Source organism: Perognathus longimembris, chromosome 11, assembly GCF_023159225.1.
Source record: "Perognathus longimembris pacificus isolate PPM17 chromosome 11, ASM2315922v1, whole genome shotgun sequence".
Classification (NCBI taxonomy): domain Eukaryota; kingdom Metazoa; phylum Chordata; class Mammalia; order Rodentia; family Heteromyidae; genus Perognathus; species Perognathus longimembris.
The window spans coordinates 5,929,734-5,949,144 of record NC_063171.1 but is presented as its reverse complement, the minus strand read 5'-3'; the positions used below and the strand labels follow the sequence as shown (position 1 = coordinate 5,949,144).

The window sequence follows — 19,411 nt, the reverse complement described above, 5'->3', positions numbered from 1 at the left end:
AAAAAAAAAAAAAAAAAAAAAAAAAAGAAAAAGAAAAAGCAAAAATTATCTTTAGCCTTTATTCTAAGCAACAGAGATCTAAACTGTCAGTTGAAGCGCAAACATTTGTAACATTAAAAAAGAAACCTTTCGGGGCTGGGGATATAGCCTAGTGGCAAGAGTGCCTGCCTCGGATACATGAGGCCCTACGTTCCATTCCCCAGCACCACATATACAGAAAACGGCCAGAAGCGGCGCTGTGGCTCAAGTGGCAGAGTGCTAGCCTTGAGCGGGAAGAAGCCAGGGACAGTGCTCAGGCCCTGAGTCCAAGGCCCAGGACTGGCCAAAAAAAAAAAAAAAAAAAAAAGAAACCTTTCACCGTTGGTATGCTAGGCAAGCACTCTACTGCTAAGCCACATTCCCAGACTGAAAATATTTTTAAAAAATGTGATATACATTAGTATCAAAGTATATTACATATGTGTATATATACATACATGAAGATAGAAAATATATGTATATAGATATAACATTTCCTTTTTGTATCACTAGGTAGCCAAGGCTGTCCTTGAACTTGAAATCCTTTTCCCTCAAACTCCTGAATATGAGCCAGGCAGTGGTGGCTCATGCCTATAATCCTAGATACTCAGGAGGATGAAATCTGAGAACTGAAGTTTGAAGCCAGCCTGGGCAGGAAAAGTGTGAGTCTTTTATCTTCAATTAAATACCTAAAAACTAGAAATTGAGCTGTGGCTCAAAGTAGTAGACCATTAACCTTGAGCAAAAATCCTCAGGGACAGCAGGCAGGCCCTTGAGTTCAAACCCCACCCATGACAGATGAAACCCCAAAACAAATAAACAAAACAACCCTCCTGAATATTAGGTATGTACCCCCATATCCAACTTTGCTTGCTATTTCTTGTTTTCTTTTTTATCTTGTTTCCAAGTTATGGGCTATCAGTAAGTTGTTACTCCAGATCTTAATGACAATATTTGGCAAATAATTATGAATAGTAAGTATATAAACTTGTACTATGAAGACAATTCTATCAAAGACAAGTCTACTGTACTTTAGTTAGAATTTCTAGGTCCTTTTTTAAACATAAAAATTAAAACCAGCTAGGTGTCAATGGCTCATGCCTGTAATCCCAGCTACTCAGGAGGCTGAGATATGAGGATCATGGGTTGAAGCTAGCTGGGGAAGAAAAGTACCCATGAGATGGTTATCTCCAATTAACAACTAAAAGTGGCTCAAGTGGTAGAGTGCTAGCCTTGAGCACAAAGAGGCTCAAGAACTGCACACAGAGTTCAAGCCCCATGACCACTTACATTGTGAAATTTGATTTATATTTACATGTTTACAGATTGAAACAGTATCAGTTTTTCGAAGAATACTGAGTAGATACCATTTAGCCATCTTTTTTCATTGTGTGCCTCAGCCCTAGCTCTCCCATTTGCTTGTGCTGCATGCTCAGCTATCTGCCAGCTGTCACTTCCCTCTCCTGAGAGGAGTAGGTTGCTGCTGGTTTTCAGGTTCTTCTCCCTGTGTCCATCCTTTTACATCTCCATCCTTGCCAGGGTCCCTTCTCCCTAGATCTCTTGAATATTCTATATTTTTTTTCTGTTCCCAATCCAAATGACACTCAGGAATCAGAGCAAATATCAGCAAAGTTCTCTATACTTAGTGCAGCAGTTGTCATTATACTGAAGGGTACAATGACATGGCTCCTTGAAGCTCCATGCTCCTTGAAGTATGACCTAACCAATAATTAGGACATGTGCCCTGACAAGTAGGTGAAGGTTTACAGGAAAAACAAGACATGATGTCTGAATTAAGGTGGAGAAGTATTTTCAGAAAATTTATTTAAGGGTGATAGGACTATAGAAAATACGAAGAAAGATGAACAAATTTAGCAACAAAAGCCTGGAGTCAGTGGCTTATGCTTTTAATCCTAGCTAGTTAGGAGGCTGAGACCTGAGGACTTTGGTTTGAAGCCAGCCAAGGGAGAAAAATCTCCAATTAACCAATGAAAAGCCAGCAGAGGTATTGCTCAGGTGGTAGAACACTGGCCTTGAGCAAAAAAAAAACTAGAGTTCCTTGGCCCTAAGTTCAAGCTGCAGGACTGGACACACACACACACACACACACACACACACACACACACACACACACACAGTTGGCAAGATGAAATAGGCACCGTTGGCTATGACAAAAGCAGAGAATAAGTGGAATAATAAATTCCCAACCCCAAATGCGTATAATTGCCTAAATCTAAACTGAAAACCTTTTGCACAAAATTTCCCACTGTTTTAGATTGGATACACAAAATTATTAGCATCAGCTATTCATTCAGCTCTCATGCATTATATATGCCCAGTTCCTTTCATATAATATTCAATTTAAGATTTACACTTTCCAGTAAAACTAGTCATCCAATTTTCCTAAGATAAAACTACAGAATGTATAACCAAAGTTACACAGTTGTCAGTAGCAAATTCTTAAAGGCTGGATTCCTGTAAGTGTGGTTTCAGATAGGGGGATAGAATGTATCTTCTAAATGAATCTGAGGTTGAGAGACTCTATCCAGAGAAAGATACATGGTGTTGAGAGCAATAAAAGGTCAACATTAGTAACACTTCAGTCTTAAAATTTCAAAAAGATGACATAAATTCCAAATCTTATTTTGAAGTCAGAGTTAAACAGGAGTAAGAATTAGAACTCTGGGGTGGGAATATGGCCTAGTGGTAGTAAGGTGCTTGCCTCACATACATGAAGCCCTGGGTTCGATTCCTCAGCATCACATATACATATATAGAAAAAAGCCAGAAGTGGGGCTGTGGATCAAGTGGTAGAGTGCTAGCCTTGAGCAAAAAAGCAGCCATGGACAGTGCTCAGGCCCTGAGTTCAAGCCCCAGGACTGACAAAACAAAACAAAAACAACAACACAAGAATTAGAACTCTGATGATCTGACAGAATACTTTCAAAGATCCTTGGTATTTTCAGGAACAATGGATGCTTGATTCATTTTTCCCATAACACTGCCCAATTTTGCTAAAGACATCTGCCTTTCAGTAAATGTAAAATACTCACTTTGTTACTTCAATTAAGCCCTTGCCTTTTTAAGGCCTCCTTTCCTTATCTGTAATTCAGATTTTTAAGATCCCTTTATTGAAAGATTCCTATATTGAGGTCATTTATTGACTTAAATACTTATGTCAAACACCATGTTTAAAAATCTAAGCTTTTCAACTCTTAATTCTTTAGCAGGTAAGGGAATGTGGTATTGGGGGAGTGAAGTGGAAAGAGAACCATTAGTAGGAAGAGGCCTGGTACTCTTCACTAAATGTCTGTACATAACTTAATACTGAAAGAATCTCTTGGCCTCCACTTCTACTATTATTAAAGTAACCTGTACTTACTGTACAGATGTATTCCTAATAGGCTGTGATGTGGCCTTCTAAATTACAGCCAGACTCGGGTAATTAAAACCGTGAAGTAGTAGCATAACGAGGTGGACTTTTCAAATGCAAATAATCCAGTTTCCCCGCACCCCAGGGTGGTTGTAAGGGTAGACAGCCCACAAAAAGTCAAGTTCAGTCCCAGTAAATACTAGCTTAAAAGTTAAATTTTAAAGAATTAATGGACTTCCTTGTTGAAACTGCCAATTATGTCCTGGTGGAGAGATCTTTTTAGATTGAGATGATTTCCGTTTTCACTAGTTTGGATTTTGATGAACGAGAGCTCAAGCTATTCACTCCCGTTCTGCTCCATCCGATCGCCCCGGAGCTGTTTGACGACGCAAACCCCGAGTGCCCAGGAACGATCGGTGTTAAATGCGTTGCCACCGGGACTGTTGGGTTTCCTGGGATAAAGGACGGCGGGACGCGGGCGGCCTCCCGACTGTCAGCCCCGCTAACCCGCGACCAGCCGGGGAGGAAGCCGGCGTCGGAACTGGCCCGGGGTCGGAGCCGAGTAGCCCGGGCCCGTTACGCCGTGGCGCAGGGGCCCAGCCGCTGGCCACTTCCCGAGCGCAGCGCGGGGCGCCGCCCTTCCCCAGGCGCCCCCAGCCTCCAGGGCTCCACGTTTACTTTTGAATTTCCCTGCACCCGAGTGCAGGCGGCGGCAGGCCCGCCCCGGAAGCCGCCGGCCCTTTCCCGCCACTCTCCAGCTCCGCCCCTTTGGGGACCCCCTCAGGGGCGGCGCGAAGCCCGACGGGTCGGACTTGAGGCCTTTCGCCCCGCCGTCCCGCGCGCCCCGCCCTGCCCCTCTCAGACCACGCCCGGCCTAGGCCGCGCCGACGACGGTTGAATTTGAATTTACAGGCCGGGTCTCCCAGCCGCAGCTGCGCGCTGCCTTCTCCTCATTGGCTGGCACGGTCACGTGGGGACCGCCATGTTGGGCATCGCGGCCCGCGGCCCCTCCGGCCCCCGCCCGCCCCGCGCGGCCCTCCCCCTCCCTCCGCTCGGCGCCGACGGAGAGGAAACAAAGTGCTGCGGGCGGGAGACTCGGCGGCGCGCTCCCCGCTCCCTCTCCAGCTCTGCGTCCTCCCCGCGCGCACCGGTGTGCGCGCGAGTGTTCATCTTCCCGCCGATCGATCGACTCCCGGCCCACCCCCCGTGCCCTTTGTGCCTTAACCCCGCCGCCGCCATCCCAGGTGCTTCTCCCTCCACTCCGCGCCGGCCTCCCTCCGCGCGCGTCGGCCGCCGGTCGGTGCCTTCGATCGCAGCGCCGCCCCCGACACCCCCTGCCCGCCTCGGCCCCGCCGATCGCGCCCAGCGCACACCATGGCGACCGCGACCCCCGTTCCGCCGCGGGCGGGCAGCCGCGCCAGCGCCCCCGCCACGCCGCTGAGCCCCACGCGGCTGTCGCGGCTGCAGGAGAAGGAGGAGCTGCGGGAACTGAACGACCGGCTGGCCGTGTACATCGACAAGGTGCGCAGCCTGGAGACGGAGAACAGCGCGCTTCAGCTGCAGGTGACGGAGCGCGAGGAGGTGCGCGGTCGGGAACTCACCGGGCTCAAGGCGCTCTACGAGACCGAGCTGGCCGACGCGCGCCGCGCACTCGACGACACCGCCCGCGAGCGCGCCAAGCTGCAGATCGAACTGGGCAAGTGCAAGGCCGAGCACGACCAGCTGCTGCTCAAGTGAGTTGCACGTACGGGAGGGTGCGCGCGGGGCCCGCGGGACGGGCGCAGCCCCGGGGCGGGGGAGGGAGCCCGGCCGGGTTTCTGCGCAGAGGGCTGGACCGTGGCGCCGCCGGGCGGGGAGCGGTGGATGGGGCCCGAGGTATAGCGGGGACGGGGTCGCGGGGCCCACTCCCCGATGCAGGATAATCTAGGGGCAGCCGCGGGGGCGCTGCCCGGAGCGCTCCTGTCGGGCGCCGGGCGTTGGTCCTCCCAGTCCGGTTCCCGGACGGTTTCCCGGCGCGGACAGGCTGCCCCGCAAGAACCCCAGGCGTGAGGGGCTGGCGCACGGGCGCGCGCGCGCGGGGCCGCGCCCCGGTTTTCGGCCGAGAGGAGACAAAGCGTGTGGTGGGCGTTCGGTGCTGGACGGTGGGGCTGGTAGCAGCCGCTACCGGCCCCAGAATGAATGAGTTGTGCTTGGGCGGAGGAAGGGGAGGGACCCGCCCCGAGCCGAGCGCCGCGGCTCCTGGGGGTTGGTCCAGCTTTCGCGCGCTCCGTCTTTGCCCTGTGACACTTAGCGACCGTTCTGCGCTTGCCCTGGGTTTGGAGGGAAGGGCGGGGTCTGAGCCGCCCGCCCGCTGCACGGCGGGGGCCGCGGCCAGGGCTGCCTCACGTCTCCAGAGGGTTCTGGGCGGGGTGGGGGGGGGGCGAGGGCTTTCTGCGCCTCCAGGCATGGGACCCTTGGGTGCTTCTGCCGACTGGAATCCTTTGTGAGCTGCGTCGCCCTTCTCCCGGTCGCTGAGCTCCCCTTCCTTCCCCGTAGCAGGCCCAGCGCCGTCGCTTTTGTCCCCCGTCAGCACGGTCGGGTTCTCGGGAAGGGGTCGTGCTAGGACTCCTTGCCCCTCACACCTTCGCCTGGTCGCGGTGCTGTCACCGGGTCAGGTCGGGTGAAAAGGTGCTTTGCGAATGCGGAGACTTTGATCGAGGACAGCGGGTGACCGAGTTTTTAGTCCAGGGCACAGGTTAAACTTGCATATCTCTGCTGGCCTGTCCTGGGTGGCTGATGATCAGAATGTCTTCATTGTCATTCCGGTGCAACATGTGCTGAGGTCACGCTCTGGAGATTTACTAATCTGATTTCGGAATTCCTGGTCTCCCATCACTGCCAATAGAGTTTGGGGAGGGGGGAGGGGGCGGGGGTGTTCACTGTTTGCTCCTGGTATCTTTTGAATTTCTTCATTTCAGTATCTGGTGGTGGTGGTGGTGGTGGTGGTGGTGGTGGTGGTGGTGGTGGTGGTGGTGTGTATGTCTGTGTGTTTACTTCCCTCCCTTACTGAGTGTTTAAACAGTTCACAAAAGTGTATGTGGTTAAAAAAATAAAACAGTTAAGGCTGCCATATGATGAGAAACATTTACTACAGTCCCCACACATGTGTGTGCCACTCCTGGGGTTTGAACTCAGGGCCTTGCGCTTTTGCTTGGCTTTTTTTTGCCCAAAGTGAGTGCTCTACCACTTGAGCCACAGCTCCACTTTTGGCTTTTTGGTGGCTGGAGGGAAGAGCTTCAGGGACTGTCTTCCTGAGTAGCTAGGATTACAGTTGTGAGCTGTCAGTGCCAGACTTGTGTTTTTTTTTTTTTTTTTTAAGATGTGGCTTCCATGTGTTGCCAATACTGGTCTTAAACTCCTGGGCTCATGATGTTCCTACTTCAGCCTTCAGAGTAGCTGAGACTATAGACATGCCCTCACTCACAGGTTTTATTCCTGTTTTTGAGGAAACAGGTGGATATGTTTTTGGTTTTTAAAAAAAATATTTACTTTTATAACCCAAAAATAATACTTAGCTTACATTTCTTCCTTTTTTTTTTTCTTTGTGCCAGTATTGGGCCTGGGTGTTGTCCCTGAGCTTTCTTGCTCAGAGCTAGTGATCCTCAGATCTCAACCTCTTAAGTAGCTAGGATTACAGGTGTGAGCCACTGGCACCTGGCCCTTAGTTATTTTCCTTCCCTCTATGTCTCACTTCTGGACTCCACCTCCTGGTTACCAGCAGTCTTCCTGTCTTTGCTTCCTTAGTGCTGAGGCTTACAAGCCTACTTTTCTGGGGCAGTAGTTGTAAGCTGACATTTCTGTGGTCTTTCTGTACCTACAGGTACTGGACCCATGGGTGTGTCTACTCAGGCACTGTAAGTAGGATGCGTCACCTTTCTCTGAGTTGCCAGTTGTGGTCCACCACCCTATAGCATGTGATCTTTTGAAATAAAGGTTCAACTTATTAACTGTTGTCTCCATCTTTCGCCATTTTTTTGGGGGGGGGTGAATTTCTAACGTAAGATGTCATTGGTTTTTGTGAAATATGCCTATAATCCTAGCTACTCAGGGGGGCTGAGATTCAGGGGTTTGAGGTTCAAAGCCAGCCCAGGTAAAAAACATGCATGAGACTTATGTTTGGAGATGTGGCTCAGGTGATAGAGTGCCAGATGTTAGCAAGCAGAAGTCCTGAGTTCATATTTAAGTACTGCCAAAAAGAGAGAAAGATTTGGACAAATCAAATCCAGTCATCTTTGGAGTTATTACAATTAGAGATATTAAAATACATGACAGGCCAAGTATGAGGTATGTACCAGTCACTTCCAAGTGTGGAAGATACAGAGATTGAAGAAATTAATGCCCCAGGTGTTGAGAGTGCTAAGCAAGGGATACCTGCTGAACAATCAGTCTTGTGTGTGATCCAGAGCATTTGATGTTGTCTTTTGCAGTAGTCTCCAGATGTGCAGTTTCCCTAGAAGCAAGGCTGCCCCCTGGCTGATGGAAGTTGTAAATGTTACTGATTAGAAATGACATGCTGGTTTCAGCAAGATTACAAAGAGAAGAATGTATTCAAATCAAATGATACAGTGTCAGTGTATGTGATATAATTGAGGTATACCTGATGCTAGGAGAGTTAGTAAGCATGATAACAGATTAAGGCAGTTAACACCTGTCCTAGGAATTGACAGTTTCAAGTGGGATTTTGAGAGAGTAGTGTAAGTTTATGTTACCATATGTATCTTCCTATTGCAAGATCAGATGTGTTTCCTTTTCTGGCACATCATCAGTTGCTCAGAACATGCTGCATTTCTGCTTCCTTCCTGTTTAGAAAGTTTTTTGCTTAATTTTGTTCCTAAATAGACTTTTTGTTTTGCTTGTTCACAATATCTTTTTCTTTAATTAGCAACAGTTAGGCAGAGGGGGATTTCATTGTTACATTTTCATACAGGTCTACAATTGGTCTTAACCTTTAACTATAATATTAGGAGTCGACTTCCCTTGCACTCTGCTCTTCAAAATTCTGTGCCCTGACATCCTGGAATTTACCCCATTTTAATCGCATTTTGGATTCTCTCTCTGGATCATTATTTTCTTTTCCTTGGTTTCTTCATTGTGCTGGAGAACATCTTTTAGTAACTTTTTCAGAAAGGATGGCAGGAAATTGTGTTTCACAAATGAGACTGTCTCAAAATAACTTTTGTCTAATGGCTTGCTCAATAGCTGGGCTGTAGTAGAATACTGTTTTAACATTTTGTATTAGTACTTGGAAAGAATTATTTTGCTCCATTTTCTAGTGGTTAGCCTTGTTAGTGTTTGTTTAATGTTAGTTTTTTTTGTGGTTGCCTTTTTTTTCTAATTGCTTTTGGGAATGTTATCCTAGTTTTCTTTTTCTCTTTGCATTGGTTGTGGGTTTTGTTAAACTCAAGGTTAGCACTCTACCACTTTGAGCCACGGTTCTACTTCTGTTTTTTTTGATGGTTAATTGGAGATAAGAGTCTTAACCAATTTTCTTTCCTGCTCAGGCTGGCTTTGATTCTTTTTTTTTTTTTTTTTTTTTTTTGGCCAGTCCTGGGCCTTGGACTCAGGGCCTGAGCACTGTCCCTGGCTTCTTTTTGCTCAAGGCTAGCACTCTGCCACTTGAGCCACAGCGCCACTTCTGGCCATTTTCTGTATATGTGGTGCTGGGGAATCGAACCCAGGGCCTCATGTATATGAGGCAGGCACTCTTGCCACTAGGCCATATCCCCAGCCCTGGCTTTGATTCTTGATCCTCAGTCCTCAGCTGCCTGAGTAGCTAGTATTACAGGTGTAAGCTTCCAGCCCTCAGCATTATCCTAGTTTTCTAAAGTTGTGTGCTTATAAGTCTAGGCATGAAAAGTACATCCTTTCTGTTTGAAGGCTTGGTATTTAATTTTTGTCTATATGCACATATATATGTTTATATAGAGAGAGACAGAGACATCTTGATTTTTAAGTGGATCATTAAAAAACAGCTGAAACTAGAAAGACAACCAACCATATGGGAAAAGATCTTCACCAGCACAGCATCATCTACAGAGAACTCGAGAAATTAACCCCTTCCAAACGCGGTAAACCAATTATTAAATGGGCAAAGGAGCTAAAGAGAGACTTTACAGAAGAAGAAATAAAAATGGCAAAGAAACATATGAGGAAATGTTCACCATACCTGGCAGTAAAGGAAATGCAAATAAAAATAACCCTGAGATACCACCTCACCCCAATTAATATGGCCTATACTCTGAACTCAGGCAACAACAAATGCTGGAGGGGATACGGAGAAAGAGAAACCCTTCTCCACTGTTGGTGGGAGTGTAAACTAGTACAACCACTCTGGAGAACAGTATGGAGGTTCCTCAAAAAGTTCAGCATAGACATACCCTATGACCCAGCCATACCACTCTTAGGCATCTATTCAGAAAAACAGGATCCAGGATACCACAAAGACGCCTGTACATCCATGTTTATCGCTGCACAATTCACAATAGCCAAAATATGGAAAAAAACCCAGATGCCCCACTACAGATGAACGGATCCAAAAAATGTGGTACATGTACAAAATGGAATTATACACAGCGATTAGAAATGATAAAATAATGGGGGGCTGGGAATATGCCCTACAAAAGTGCTTGCCTTGTATACATGAAGCCCTGGGTTGGATTCCTCAGCACTATATATATAGAAAAAGCCAGAAGTGGAGCTGTGGCTCAAGTGGTAGAGTGCTAGCCTTGAGCAAAAAGCCAGGGACAGTGAGTTCAAGCCCCTGGACTGGCAAAAAAACAAAAAAATAAATAATAAAATAATGGCATTCTCAGGGAAATGGACAGATCTTGAACAAATAATGTTGAGTGAGACACGCCTAGACCAGAGAAAACAAAGGCACATGGTCTCCCTGATATGTGGATGTTAGTGGGAGAAATTAAAAAGCAGAGAATGTGTCTGTAAAATAACAAACATCTTTTCAAATGGTATTTCTACTTGTTTTAGTCAGTCTCTAAAACCAAACAATTACTAAGTATAAAAATGTCTAGGATAGTCATAGCAGAGGATCACAGTAATAGCTCAACAGTTATGTGCATAGGATCACGTAAAATGAGCCTAAGCAAAATGAACTCAAGTATGGAAACGAGTATTTTATTGTTATTTTAATGTATTATGTGAATTTCCTATGGCTTATCCTCTGTTATTCCTGTATATGATTTTGGTACACTGAGTATTATTTATGTTTATCTGAATTAGGGAAGGGAAAGGGAACATCAGAATGGTGAGACAAAGAATAAAGGACGAACCAATGCAATAGCGATACTCATGAGACAATACGTTGGAAAGGAACTGTGCAACTAGCAGGCTGGGAGGATGTAACAAGTATGGCAAGAAATGTACTCACTACCTTACTATATAACTGTAACCATGCTGTACATCACCTTGACGATAAAATTAAGTTTAAAAAAATAATTAGCTGGGCACCAGTGGCTCACGCCTGTAATCATAGCTACTCAGGAGGCTGAGATTTGAGGATCAGAGTTTGAAGCCATCCTGGATAGAAAAGTCCCCATGAGATTCATGTCCAATTAACCACTCAAAAAACAAAAGTGGGGCTGGGAATATGGCCTAGTGGTAGAAGAGTGCTTGCCTCGCATACATGAAGCCCTGGGTTCTATTCCTCAGCACCACATATATAGAAAAGGCTGCTGTGGCTCAAGTGGTATAGAGCTCCAGCCTTGAGCTCTTTATGCTCAGGGACAGTGCCCAGGCCCTGAGTTCAAGTCCTGCAACTGACAAAAAAAGCCAACCCCAAAACTAATTAAAGATGGACACTGGTGACTCATGTCTGTAATCCTAGCTACTCAGGGTGCAGTTCAAAGCCAGCCCAGACAGTAAAGCCTGTGAGATTCTTTTCTGCAGTTAAACACCAAACCCCCTCATAAGTGGATAGCAGTGGCTCAAATGGTAGCCCTGGCCAGAGTTCAAGCCTCATGACCGGCTTTATCTATATATCTATATATGTATATTTAGCTCTAAATTTCATTTAGTTCTAGTTTTTCTGTGTTTCATTTCCTTTTGTTCCCTGTTAAAGGATGATATGTGAACCCATTAGTCTCTTTTCTCAATCTTCCTTTATTCTGTTTTCTTTCTCTGCAACAGGATCTTGTTATCTAGCTCAGGCTGGCCTCAGAATTAGGATCCTTCTGCCTCAGCCTCCTAAGTGCTGGGATTTCAGTGTGTGTCCTGCCACTCTATTTCTTTTTGGTAATTTTCCTGAGACACTTCTTTGTACCTCTTTAGTTTGGGGGTTATTGGTGTCAGGTCTCAAAGCCATTGTTTCCAAAATAATCTTAGATATAGTCCATAAAATAGTAAGCATTAAGTCTTTTTAGAAAAGCAAATGATGGGGGCTGGGGGTATGGTCTAGTGGCAAGAGTGCTTGTCTCCTATACATGAGGCCCTGGGTTCAATTCCCCAGCACCACATATACAGAAAACGGCCAGAAGTGTCGCTGTGGCTCAAGTGGCAGAGTGCTAGCCTTGAGCAAATAGAAGCCAGGGGCAGTGCTCAGGCCCTGAGTCCAAGCCCCAGGACTGGCCAAAAGAAAAAAAAGAAAGAAAAGCAAATGATGTGTTTCCTTTTGGGGAAAACAATTCCTTTGATTGTCTTTATCATTACTTCTGATGAAGAATTTGGATTTATGTGTTTTTGTTAAAAACATAATGTAGCTTAGTGGTAGAGTGCTTGCTTGGCATGCATGAAACCCTAAGTTCGATTCCTCAGCACCATATACACAGAAGAAGCTGGAAGTGACGCTGTGTGGCCCAGGAGGTAGAGTGCTAGCCTTTAGCAAAAACAAAAAAAGCCAGGGACAGTGCTCAGGCCCTGAGTCCCAAGCCCCAGGACTGGCAAAAAACAACATAACAACACATACAGATGCCATAGTGCTGGCAGGTGTATCTGCCTGGCATGGATGGTGTCCAATATGAGCGCCACACAAGAAGTTGTGGCCTCCCATCTCCTCTTGCCTATACCTGGGATAGGAGTCAGCACTGGCTTTCCGAATCTTCAGGAGAGCCAGGAAACTCAGGCCTGCTTCTCACCTGCCACTTACTTGACTCAAGTTTTTTAAAAAGATTCAGTTAGCTCTTATCTCAAGTTATTACCAAAAAAGCTGGAAATAAAGAGTTGAGGCTCAAGTGGTAGAGCCTCCAGCCTTGAGCAGAAAAAACTAACATCTGCTTGCGCGTTCTCTCTTTCTCTGTGTGTGTGTGTGTATGTGTGTATGTGTGTGTGTCTGTCTATCTCTACATGTCTCCTATGAGAGGACCAAACCTGGAAAGTCTAGGAGACAGGCCCCAAGTCATTAAACTGCGAGAGTGCTTCCAGCTCATGCTTTCAAAGGATGTTTGGTGGAATTAGTATGTCTTTTAGGGTTTAACTTTAGAGAATAAGACTAGGTAGTTCTTTGGTGTACTCATATTCAAAGAAGCTGATGTAGAATGAAAGATCTATCACTATAAAATACACTGTAAGTGTCTCTGCTGACTGGGTGATTGATGGAACCCTCTCTCACTGGAGGATGGAATCTAGCAGTTTTTTAGAGGCCAAAGACTGTGTGTGTCCAGAAGCCTTCTGGCTGACAAGAGGGGATTATTATTGCTCAAGAGTTGCCTAATAATCTGGTTAAATATTAACCACTAGATAAGGGCAATACCATTTTATCAATATTTAATGATATAAGCAGTGGAAGATTTGTCCTTTTGGAGTTATTTACCTCTATTTCTGGAGGTTCTTTGTGGCTCTTGATTATTATTTATGTTGGTAAACATAAAAAGTAAAAACATTCTACACTCAAAATCACAATCTTAGGTTGATGCTAATAGTTTTGTTTAGGACTATGTTTTCCTTAGCTTAGGTACCTAGATTTTTTTTTTTGTTGTTTTTGGTACTAGGGCTTGAACTAAGGGCCTGAGTGTTTCTTTTAACTTGTTTTGCTCAAGGCTAGTGTTCTACCTCTTGAAACAACACAGCTCCACTTCTGGCTTTTTGCTGGTTATTGGAGATAAAGAGTTTTACAGTTTTCTTGCTCTCACTGGCTTTGAACTGTCAGATCTCAGCCTACTAAGTAGTTAGGATTACAGTCGTGCACTACCTTGGCCAGGTAGTCTTTATTAACATTTTTTATTTTGGACTTAATTTGGGTCTCCCAGCAGTACTGGCATTTGCTCTCGGGGCCTTGTGCTTGATGGAATGACACTACTATCTGTGGCATACTTTCAGCCTTGCTTGTTGCTTATTTTGGAGGTAGAGTTTGAACTTTCCTGTCCTGGGTGGTCTTGAGCCTGATCATCCATGTCTCAGCTTCCTGGGCTGCTAGAATTGCAGGCATGCTTCAAGCTGTGCACCTGGCTATTAATTTGGATAATAGGGAATAGAATTTTAGTACTGTTACTGCTAGAAAGGTGTGTGTGTGTGTGTGTGTGTGTGTGTGTGTGTGTGTGTGTGTGTGTGTGTGTATACTGAGCTTGAACTCAGATTCTCATGTTCTTGCTTGGCTTTTGAGCCACACCTCCACTTCTGGCTTCATTTCACTGGTTAATTGGTTTTATTTATCTGTCTGGCCTGGCTTTGAACTGCCATCCAAAGATCTCAGGATTACAGGGGTGAGCCACACAGTGCCCAGATAGAGGCAGTCTTAGATCACCTCATCTAAGCAACTCACTTAGTTGGTTAAGAGGTGGGACCTAGAGAAGACTTCAGCTTGTGGCACAAATAGCTGACATTTATTTTGCGCCAGTCCTAGCTGCCAGGCTGTGTATATACAGATTTCCTCACATAGTGTTCTGAGATTGCTGCTGGGGGAAGAAGTGAGGCTGGTTTGCCCAGGATTCTTGGCAGCCACATGAATGGTGGAGTTAGGTTGGTTTCCGGGATGGGATTTGCTGTGGCACCTCATTCCGTGTGGCAGCATGTTCTGCAGACAGTGGTTGACGGAGCTCTGCTTTCTGTGCTTTGGACTAGAAAGCGTGGCTGGATAGTTTCAGGACCTTTGGGGTGCTGTTTGTGGAGGAGGGACTAGATGTGAGTTTTTCTTGTTAGTTGATGGTGCATAGGAGTAAGTTTGGGTTTGTCATGCAGGTGTGTGAGATAGTGAAGGTGCCTCAGCTAAGCCTTGTGTGGTAAGGAGGGGTTGTTTTTCAGTGGAAAACATCAGGGCAGAGAACTGAGTGTGATATAGTCTTTGTAACCATGATCTCGTGTCTATAATTACCTAGTGAGACCCCTGTCTCAGAACAAACCCTAGGAAAAGTAGATTTTAACTCCCTTTTATCAACCAAAACATTGGGTAGAAGACTAAAATACTTAACTCATGCCCTAAGACTGTGATCAGTTCACTCCCTCGGCTTAGAACATTTGATTTGCTTCTATGGTAATCCAGTCTTCAGTGTTGCCTAATATTGGGGTGACCATATAATTTAGCATGCAAACTGGGACACATTTGTGTGGAAGAAAAGGCTGTTAGTCTCTGCAGAGATAGCTGGTATATGAGGAAATTGTCTTGGGCAAATTAGGACCTATAGCTGTCCTGCAGCCTGCAGCTGGCCAGCCAATGCTTCTGTTTGGTATTATGCCACACTGGGACTTGCTTTCTATCTCATGTTATCCTCCCTCTCTCCCTCCCTTCCTCTGGGCTTCAGCTACCTCATATCTGTTTCTTTCAGCTGGTGCTCTGCCACTTGAGTCACACTTCTAGCTCAGATTTTTGCTATTTAGATAGAGATGGAAAAAAGTCCTTGAAGTACAGTCTTTTAGATCCCAGCTTCCTGAGTAGCTACAATTACAGGTGTGAGCTACCAGTCTCGTATGTTCTTTTTACCGAGTCTCCTAGGGAGTTTCTTATATGTGGATTTTTATCATCATTGGGGTAGCTCCTTCTGTCTTCATTTCTTCAGGGAAGTACTCTGACTAATTTGATTCAGCCATTTCTAACGTATGCCTTGAGAAAAAGTAACACAAAGTCTGTAACCAGCAATGTGTATGTATCTAATTTAAGGACTTAAGAGTTCTTCACCTGGGTTGGGATGTAGCTCAGTGGCAAAGCACTTGCCTAGCAAGTGCAACGTCCTGGGTTCAATCCCCAGTACCAAAAACCAAAAGGCAAACCAAAAAAAAAGTACAGCTACAAGAGTTCTTCATGTATTTTGAGAAAAATGAAAATATTTGGAAAAAATTTGCACCTGCTAGACCCTCACCTTTGTTCACTAAATGTAGAATAACAATCTGCATAGTACAAGCAAACATTGCTTTCACTGTTAGGAGTCGCGTGGGGCTGGCTTATGTGTGGAGCTTTGCAGATACCCTGGATCCCATCCCTGACCCATACTGCAGGTGACTGTGACTGGAACTTGCACAAACACGTGTGTTTTGCTAGTAAATCTAGTTACAGGGAGCCAGAAAAGAAAGCAAGCTCCTATGCCCAGGATTCCTGCACGCTGAGAGATGGACTTTGCCTTGGTAACGGGGTCTTCTGGTTGTGTGTGTACAGCACTGCTGCTGTGTCCATTGTTCCTGCGAGCCAGCATTTCTCCTCCAGCTCCAGCCCCACTGAACTGCCCAGCCTGCTCTGAGTCATCTCCCAAGGTGTCTGTCTATTGTTGATTCTTGTGTCCAGTCACAGCTGTGCAGGTTTTAGTGCTCTGGTGTTTTGAGTGTGTGCAGAAGGCAAGTGTGTGCACAAACACATTATAGCACAAACACTGATCATAGTATTATCATAATTCTCACCAGAGCTCAGCAGTATGTCACCATCACTTTTTCTTTCTTTTTTTTGTCTTATCTTTGGAGACCTGTAAAATTAGTATACCCCCTTAGTTCTATAATTATGTAAAAAGATGTTCTCCCAGTTAAAACACCAGGCCATTTAGAAGTATTAGATTTCTTATCAGTTTTGTCTATAGGAGGATTGTGGTTTTAGGCCAGTTTCCCTCCGGCTTCCCCGCCCCCCTCCCCCCAAAAAAATGTTAGTGAGACCCTATTTCAGCCAACAAATGGGGCATGGTAGTGCACATCTGTAGTCTCTCTCAGCTCTGTGGGAGGCATAGTCCAGCCCCAGGCAAAACACAAAACCCTATTTGAAAAATAACTACAACTAGAAGCTACTCAGGAGCCTGAGGTTCTTGGTTCTAAACCTGAGCAGAAAAATCCAGGAGTCTTTTTAGTTTCAGTTAACCAGTAAAAAGCTGGAAATGAAGGCGTGAGTCCATTTGTAGTAGAGCATACTTGAGCAAAAATCAATAAATGACAAGAGAGAGCATGGGGCCCTGAGTTTAAGCCCCAATGTTTGTGGGGAACTGCAGCAGGGCTGTGGCCTGCTTGGCAGAGCACCTGCCTAGAAAGTGCAGGTTCCTGTTAAAACCCCATTGCTCCAAAAAAGCAAAACAGCACAGACTAAACAAGCAGACAAGAACAGCTTTCAGAGCCTGGTGCTCTTCCCCAGGCCAGTTGCATTGTGAAAGCTGAAGCATTTCAGATTTTAAATTTTGGAGTAGGATGTCCTACCTGTAAAATCTATGCAAATATTCCCAAATCCGAAAAAGCCTGAACTAGGAAATACCATGCAGTCTTGTACTAGCAAGCGAAATCCACAGATACTCAGAAAGGAGTGCATGCTGCTCTCGTCAGGTGGCATTTCTTGTGGAAGTGCAAGCTGCCAGTGCGTTATTTAGTGTGATCCATGATGTTCATGTGGAGAGGACAAATCGTGTCCTGCAGGTAGATGCGGGAAAGGCCCTGAATGTTCACACCGGCAATGAAAGGAGCAGTTGCTGAGGAGAGCCTAGGAGATACGTTTACCCCACATACTTGAGGGGAAAGGTCAGAAGTTTTCTCTACAAGTGTGTCTATATGTTGACAGCTTCTATTCACCATTGCCCCAGAAGTTCTTGCCAAGATCAAAGCAAGAAGAATACAGTAAAAGTCATTCAAGTCAGAAAGGAAGGCATAGCAGACAATAGGATCTTGCATATAGAAAATCATAAGAAATCCTTTAAAATGGGCGAATGAGTCAGTTCAGCAAGAATACAAGTTTTAGAAAATCAATTGTTGTTTAAAGAATGGTCCTGATTTTTAGCCTAGGCTGTGTGACACTCTGGCTCATCATGGTAAACATTGCAACTACAAGAGTGTGCCACCAGGCTTGGCTTCGGTTGTCTTTTTAAACAAAGGAATGAACAATCTAAAGAAAGTTGTGATAACAACAAAAAGAATCAAACACAGGTGACAGAATTTTATAGAATGAGAAGACAAGTATATTGGAAAGTTATAAAACATTATTGGAAAATTAGAGAAAATTTTGATAAATGGACATTCATCCCATTTGTAGATAGGAGAATATTAGGTGTCAGTTCTCTTAAATAGTCCTATAGATTCAGTGTTCTCTCTTACCAAAGTTCATAGCTGCAATTTGGGTAGAAATTGGCAAGCTAACTCTTGAAGTTCATAAACGCATCAAAGTGGATTAGCCCAAACTTGCCAATTAGTCCTAACCAGCAATGTAGTTGGAAGACTCAGCTTTTCTCACTTTAAGCTGTCCTGTATGTGGTACTTGCACTTGGTTGGGAAAAGTTCAGGTTGTACGGACTTTGCTTGTCACCAGAGAAATTGCTACAAGGACAAGAAGGTAACATACCCTTTGTACTGCTAAACTATGAGTTTAGTTAATTTGCATCTGGAATCCCAGCTGCAAGAGAGTCAGAAAATGTGTGTGTGTGTTTTTTAAGCTTTCCTAGTGTATGAAAGCATAATGAGGAGGGTGGAATAGACATTGGGTAAACCAAGTCCATAGTATGTTCATTTTAAATAGAACTATTATTTTTTTGCTGGTCCTGGGGCTTGAACTCAGGGCCTGAGCTCCATCCCTGAGCCTCTGTGTGCTCAGTTAGAGTTCTACCACTTGAGCCACAGCACCATTTTTGGCCTTTTCTGTTTACGTGGTACTGAGGAATTGAACCTAGTGCTTCTTGCATGTTAGGCAAGCACTCTACCACCAAGGCACATTCTCAGCCCTTTAAGTAGAATTCTAAAAATCGTTTTGAGGAGCACTCCCTATGAATTTGACTTCTTTTTGCCAGTCCTGGGCCTTGGACTCAGGGCCTGAGCACTGTCCCTGGCTTCTTTTTGCTCAAGGCTAGCACTCTGCCACTTGAGCCACAGCGCCACTTCTGGCCGTTTTCTGTATATGTGGTGCTGGGGAATTGAACCCAGGGCTTCATGTATGTGAGTCAAGCATTCTTGCCAGTAGGCCATATATATCCCTAGCCCAATGTGACTTCTTAATGAGGCTTCATTGTAGGTGAAATCCTGGGTCATTTTTTTGGGAACACCTACTACTATCAGTGTCTTTTGTTCTTCTCTTTATGTTTCACTCTTCCCAAAGAGGGGGTTAATCTTGGCTGTTGGTGCTTTAAACTGAGGGGCTTTGAGGGAACTCTCAAAGTCTGGGATGTGGCTCTAGAGGTAGAGCAAGTGCATGGTTCTGAGTTCCAACCCAAGTACTGACAGTAAGAAAAACTCACTGAATTTTACATCTTTTCCCATTGGTGATACTGATGCTTTTAGGTGTCTGTCAGATTTGAGATTATGCTTTATTCTCTCTAGAGAATAAATATTTCATGCTCTGCCATGGGGGGGGGGGGCAACCATCAGCCCAGAGACAAGGAGCTTCCTAAGGATCCTCTTTGTGTCATATGTAGATTCTCTGTCAGCCTGCCAATTTCTGTGTAAACGACATTGCTTTTCAAGATATCCCCGTTTGTGATTTTGAGTTCACTCATTATCTATACTGGACGTCACTTTGTTTCAGTTTCTTCATCATGAATTTATGCCTTCTGTTTCATTTGGGTTTCTGGGCAGGGTGACAGTTGAATCATTGTTTAATATGCCATTTTTGTCCAGAAATCATGTCCTGTCTTCTTGAACCACTTTCCTCTCTTTACA

At 45.2% G+C, this 19,411-nt stretch overlaps 1 protein-coding gene across 1 annotated transcript in view; it reads left to right on the top strand.

Annotated features, from left to right (window-relative positions):
- The first annotated feature begins 4,617 nt into the window (after positions 1–4,617).
- The window catches only part of Lmnb1 (lamin B1), a 45,967-nt gene continuing 31,173 nt past the window's right edge, over positions 4,618–19,411 (top strand). The window contains exon 1 of the mRNA XM_048357130.1: positions 4,618–5,124. Within this exon, the coding sequence (XP_048213087.1) occupies positions 4,766–5,124 (359 nt within the window). The 5' untranslated portion in view covers positions 4,618–4,765. The remainder of the gene's footprint in view (positions 5,125–19,411) is intronic.